The following is a 6,450-nucleotide window of genomic DNA, read 5'->3' as shown; positions in this document are numbered from 1 at the left end:
TCGATTCTTATATTTTAAAATTATCATTTCGATTTATTATTGGGTATTTTTAGTCGACATTGTAAAAAGAAACGAAGTTAAATATTTTATTTTTATAAAAAAAATTAATATAATTTTTAAAAAGATAGGAATAGAAATATTAAAAATAATTAATTACACGAACTAATCTCTGTAATTAGCTGAAACAAGAACACATCGTTCGATAGTTACTCGTCGTTCTCCTATAATTAATTACAAGAACTAATCTCTGAGGCAACAGCGGGTCTCATGGCTCTCTCTAAGTCACAAGGCACTTGGCCAGTGAGCTCCTCCTTCAAGGCAATAGTTCTCCTATCCGTTTGGGATTGCTCACTCCCAGTGGAGATGGCATCATTAAGGCTCGTCGGTTGTCGGGTAAAGCTTAGACGCTCGACGTCGTCTTTCTTAAAGTAGGCTGCGCTCTTCTGTTCGCGGAGGTAATGACCCCCCGATCCTCTTCTCTTCCCCCTTTTCCCGAAACCCTAATTCCATGCGCCATTGATCACCGATCCCTCTCCTCCCCGCTTTTCTCTCTGACGCATTCTATCCTCCCCTTCCTTTACAGCGGCAGGCTTCACGGCGGTCTCCGGCCTCGGGGTCCTTCGATTCCCACTGCCTCCGAAAATCGCCGATCCACGCCACTCATCCGGTAGTTCTCTGCATCTTTGTACTAATCGATGCCTTTGATTGTTCTATTTGATTCTATCGGCGAAACATCTCGTCTTTTCTAAAATTCAAGGATTGACTTGATGAGGAATTTGCAACAGAAGGTCCGGAATCTCATCGGAGGAGAGCTTGTGGAGTCAAAGTCCAAATATTGGATCGATGTTATAAACCCTGTAAGTTTCTTAAACGCGGTTCATGTTTGCGTTGGATTAATGGCTGATCAATCATTGTGACGGGCTTCGTTGTGAATTGGGTTTTTGAATCTTATTTTGTATATGCTTATCTTCTGGTCTGAGTTCTACATGTTTGACCATCACTTGATCTACAATAATAGCTTTCTTCTCACCTTCACTACCTTCTGCAAGTAGGAATCTGTTGATGCTTCCAATGATGCTACTAAGTGAGCCTCTCTGCCCTGTCTCCTGAAACTTTTGCCATCATCATTATCATAAACATGATGCTACATTTGCTATTCATTTGGCATGGGACCTCACTTGCAATGCCTACATTTCATAAATCATGAACACATTATTCCTTTATTCCTCCTCTGCACACTGTCACTGCTATGGAGCATTTGCTTCTCTTGCTTTTGCAGCACACAAACCAAAAAGAACAATATGGTCTCTGGTAGAATAATCCTGTACGTTATTAATAAAAGCATCATCATATTCTCTTTTATCCATGCTCACCTGCTTGTAAATGTTAGCATCTTTACCTAGCAAGAGTGTGGATTTGCTTCTCTTGCTTTTGCAGCACACAAACCAAAAAGAACAATATGATCTCTGGTAGAATAATCTTGTACATTATTAATAAACGCATCATCTTATTCTCTTTTATTCATGCTCACCTTCTTGTAAATGTTAGCATCTTTATCTAGCAAGAGTGTGGATTGCATGCTTGCAAGTCTGGTAAGTATTGAACGGTTTCTTGCATGCTCACCTACTTGTAAATGTTGTCAGGATCTTAAAGCATATATTGGATTCTTTTCTTTCCTAAAATTTAAGATTTTTAAATTTATGATTACACAATTCAAACGTGAAGATAGAATTAGAGTAGGTCATGAGTTTGAATCCTGTATCTGTCCTCTCTTTTCCTGTGTTCAATTAAAAATATAGAGTAGGTAATTCAAACATTATTTGGACTTGCACAAGTATAACATTTGGGTTTCATTCACACGTCAAACCTAACTGGTTTGCTCTTGAGAAGAGATGCTGAAGAGGGTCCTTTTCTAAAAGCTTAAACTCTTGGTATTTGTGATTAACCAGTACAATAGTTAAGCCTACCAATTGATAACCTTCGGATATTGGGTTAAGGTGTGATGAAGGCTGGCTTGAATTGAGCAACAATACTCTCTTTAATTTGTAGTGGTGGAGTTTAGTTGACCTTGTGGAAATTTGTATAATGTTTTGCTATCATGTCAGCTTGTTTGCAGATAGACATGGCGTTACGTCCTGGACGTCATTTCCATTTCTAGGGATATAATTCATGTTTTACCTCCAAAGTCAACTTCTTTCTGAGTGATCCAGGTGGCATGGCAAACACAGTCAGGTGATCATATCCATCCCAAAGAGTTCCTTTAAGATAATTATTATTGATATGATATGTTGCTGCTTTCATTATATCTTGTCACTTAGTTTCCTAGTAAAACACTTGCTATTAAAATATTTGTTCAATCTGTACATGCAATTCTCGACTTAAGTATTCTCTCCGTGGCCTACTCTCCACAACTAGGTGATGAGCTTTGTATTGTGTGATAAATGTGTCACGCAATTGCTGGGGACACTAATCCACATGCCCTTTAAGCCTTTTGAGTAGTGTAGGTTTTGCTTAAATTTCTGTTGCCAAACAAGGGATTTTTTTATTTTTGGTTCAGATCAAATAAATTAAATGAACTATGAAAAATTGTTATTTTTCAAGATGTGCATCTATAACAGTTATAAAATCCGGATCAAACCAATCACTTGGATGGTTTAAACTTTAAACTGAGAATCAAAACATCAATTGGCCTGGTTCACTAATTAATTCATTTGAATCTTAGTCTAATTTATTATAAGAAATATATGATTTTTTTTAAGCATTTGAGTCTTTTATTTTATTGTAAGGATGAAAGAGAAGAAAACCTTTTAGACTCTGTCATCACCTCAACATGTCTTATTGTCCTCTTTCACATTATAAAAGTTATTTATATAATATTATCCATATGTGATATATTTCTAGCCTATCATACAGTTATACGTATACTTGGATCGATTGATTTGAGATCTGACCAGATGGATAGGTGATTACTATGCTTTGTAGACATGACATGTGCAAATTAATTAATTTGAAGATGGTTCGGAACAAGGCCGAACCACATATGGACCTTATTTGGCCGAACCCAATGACTACAGCTGGTGTTACTTCTGTCGTGTCATCCAAAGGAGAGCAAGAAGAGAAGACGGTGGCTATGATGACGATGGTGTCCGACTTGCAGTTTCGTGTCCTTTCCAGCTGGAAGAGGACACGAAACTAGTCTCATCCTGGTCTTTGTCTCCTCTTTCCTTCCTGGGGTAGCCCGCAAGGATAACGAGCACGTCCAACCCATTCATCAAGCTTCGGATTAGCTCCTCCTACCGTCACTCCTTCGAATTCGTTGTCGTTGTTGGCCTCAACCCCATCTTGTCACTCTCCTTGTCTCTACTCTTCAAATCTAGTCTTTCTAAATGACCTGCTACGGTGATTGAACCAGTTTCCAGTGGTTAACATCTGAATGTGTGTTCAAGTCCGGATCTTTGAGAATCATTATTGTAGAAAAAAGCAGAAGACGGTGGCTGTGATGCTAGAGCATGTAGGTGTGTTGCTGTAAAAGTAGTTGGAGAAGAGACATTTCATTTGTGCAGGGAACTTGTTGACGGAGTGGTTCTTGTCAGTCATGATGCTATTTGTGCATCTATTAAGGTGTGTCTTGTTTACAATTGTATATTGTCAGTGAATATACTTAAATTCTGTTTCTGATTCTCGAGTCTCTGGCTGTTAGGAGGGTTGACACTAAACAAGTTTTGACCGTTAATAAAGACACCATTCAAACATGTCTTGCAACTAACATTGTGTTTCATGTTGTTTCATTATTTCTAACATTGTGAACATTAGCTTTTGCCCACTTGTTAATTTTTGGCTGTCTCGCAACTAATGTATAATTTCAAAATAGTTGATGTTGGATCACTCAAAAGTTTTACATTCAAATACAGGATATGTTTGCGGAGAAAAGGAGCATTCTAGAACCAGCTGGTGCACTCCCTCTAGCTGGTGCAGAAGCATACTGCAAATACTATGGTTTGAAAGGTACAAATGTTGTTGCAATAACCAGTGGAGCAAACATGAACTTTGATAGGCTGAGGTTGTTAACTGGACTTGCTGATGTTGGTCGGAAACGTGAGGCTATGCTTGCAACTATTCTACCAGAGGAGCATGGGAGTTTTTAAGACATTCTGTAAACTGGTAATCTGCAAACATTCCTTTAATCTACTTTATTTTTAGTGTTTGACTTCTAAATTCTAGACACAGGAGAGCCTTGCAGGTAGGCTCTATGAATATTACAGAGGTCAAATACAGATATGATTCATGTAGAGAAGATGCTCTTGTTCTTTACAGGCAAGTAAGATGTTCTTTCATTCCTTCAATATCTTATTTTAAATGCAGTCTTGCACTTTATGTGGTGGTAAAAAGTTTTGCTCTCTTGTTAAAGCCAATTGGTCTTTTGATATTGCAGTGTGGGACTTCATACTGACACTGAACTAGGAGCCATGGTGAACCGAATGAAATCTGCACAATTTCAAACTATCAATCTTATTAATTATGACTTGGCAAAGGATCATCTGAGGTATTTTGTAAGTTACTTGGCTTTTAATAACTTAATATACTTGGCATTTGCTATCCTATTAGCTAAAGCTGATGTTACATGATTCCAAAAAGAATAAATAAATGAATTTGGGGTTTTCTTTTGTTTTTCTATTCTGAGCCAAAAGACAGAGAGACTGTCAAACTTATTTCATAAAGTGCCTGAATTATGTAATACAAAAAAACAAAAGAGGAGGCACAGAGGGGAAGGTGACAGACAGTAAACCTGGAGAGATATCACTTGTATAGAATAAGTTCCATAACAGTGAAACTTAATAAATGATTATAGATGTCACTGTAAAATATTTGATTTTCAAGAGAAACTCTTCAGTGATTGGATCTGTCCTTTACTTGGATCTTGGAAAATATTTTCTTCCCTACCCCAACAAACCGTGATGGCAAAAGCATCTCATTGTTTTCATTTATTTTTTATTCTTTTCCTTCTTCAGTTACTCGATGCACTTGGCATTGCACAAAGGTAGCATGTGATATTTAAATGGCTGTATACTGTTTGAATGCCTGCTTTCCAAAAGGGCAATTCATCAAGTTACTGATATTGACAATTGTTTGCTGTAAGTGGTGTAGTCTTATATTGTAGCCACCTCTATCCAAAATTTACATTTGTTGAGTTTGAAATGGGTTTATCTTATACCATATTGGTAGGTTTGGGCTTATCCTTGTTTAGACTTGTCAATTAGTGTTTGAACTTCAAAAAGACCAACACATTTTTGACAGTTCCACAGTAATATTCATTTTGCATATAGATAACAGAGATGGTACATGTATGGTTTTATGAAAGCTTCATACTGTGTAATGCTATAAACTCTTCTACTCGTCTTCCTTACCTATTCAGATAGGAGGCTGGTCAAATGTGCAAGATGAACTACTTTGCTGATTTATCTTCCTATAGAGGCCAGGTGCTCTTGTTAAATTCTTGGACTCCTTTAGTCCACGATGGAAAATCAGCCTGTTCCATTATCGAGCACAGGTTTGGTACTTATCCTCTTCTACTTTATGCTGATCGTGAGATTATTACTTATTTGTTACCAGTACCTTGGATACACCACAACTAAAACCTTATATATGGAAGAATGCAATGACATGTTCTTTTTATTTTTTTGAGGCAAAAAGTGAACAATAACCTGTACAAGATTCATTCTGCTAAACTCACAAAACGAACAGAAGGTGTGAGGAAAGATGATTAAACAGTTTCACCTCCTGTGATGGAGGTTTCTTGGAGTTCCATAAGAAGCTCATCAAATACGGTAACTTAATTGTATCCTTATTGTCTGATTTTTGATAGGGTGAGACTGGTGCAAATGTCTTAGTAGGCATCCAAGTGCCGAAGGAGAACATGCAAGAATTTAAGCGTCGAGCTCAAGATCTGGCATACGAGTATACCTATGACAACAACGAGTCCTATTGTCTTCTGATGCAGTGAGTAGCCAGATCAAGCATCTGAAGCTGTATGTGATTTTGAGTTGAGGGAGTAATCTGCCACTTGAGAATGAACAGAACCATGTTGTCTTATTTTTTTATTGATTGTTTTTATTATTTTTTAAAACCATGTTGTTATTGTAAAGTCTATAGTATTGATTGTAAAGCTTAAATTTTTGATTCAAATTATTTACTTTGATAAGTCTATTCATATCTTTATTCGAGTAAATTGTCGATGATAGATAATTACTCTTGACTAAGAAACTTTGTTTTTTTTTTTTTTGACAGATTAATGTCTTTGTGAATTTAAATATATTTTCGATGTAGATGTCCAAAGTTATACTTTGGACACGAATGCCTTAGAAGTTGAAAATCCCATCGCCTATCTGTCTTAGTGCGGATCTCAAAGGTACGCCGATGAAACTTAAAGATCAATATGTCTAAAGAAACAAT

At 36.9% G+C, this 6,450-nt stretch overlaps 1 protein-coding gene across 10 annotated transcripts; it reads left to right on the top strand.

The window, feature by feature from the left end:
- Window positions 1-246: 246 nt before the first annotated feature.
- On the top strand, window positions 247-6,208 carry LOC135639074 (threonine dehydratase 1 biosynthetic, chloroplastic-like). Of its 10 annotated transcripts, none has more exons than XR_010496843.1 (9): window positions 247-455; window positions 584-667; window positions 786-857; window positions 2,106-2,232; window positions 3,912-4,161; window positions 4,228-4,318; window positions 4,433-4,543; window positions 5,414-5,548; window positions 5,864-6,208. XR_010496843.1 is itself a non-coding variant. In XM_065152820.1 (9 exons), the coding sequence occupies exons 5-8, from the start codon at window positions 4,081-4,083 to the stop codon at window positions 5,453-5,455; spliced, it is 315 nt and encodes a 104-aa protein (XP_065008892.1). In that variant the 5' UTR covers window positions 247-455; window positions 584-667; window positions 789-857; window positions 2,106-2,232; window positions 3,912-4,080; the 3' UTR covers window positions 5,456-5,548; window positions 5,864-6,208. The 10 variants fall into 10 exon arrangements, 3 of the variants coding, with proteins under 3 accessions (XP_065008892.1, XP_065008891.1, XP_065008890.1); XR_010496844.1 differs by having other exon boundaries at window positions 4,222-4,318; XM_065152820.1 differs by having other exon boundaries at window positions 789-857; window positions 4,241-4,314; window positions 4,433-4,550.
- The last annotated feature ends 242 nt before the right edge of the window (window positions 6,209-6,450 follow it).

The sequence above is a fragment of the Musa acuminata genome, chromosome BXJ3-5 (assembly GCF_036884655.1).
Source record: "Musa acuminata AAA Group cultivar baxijiao chromosome BXJ3-5, Cavendish_Baxijiao_AAA, whole genome shotgun sequence".
Taxonomy (NCBI): Eukaryota; Viridiplantae; Streptophyta; class Magnoliopsida; order Zingiberales; family Musaceae; genus Musa; species Musa acuminata.
Note: the sequence above shows the minus strand (reverse complement) of the source record. Positions and strands in the feature narration are given on the sequence as shown.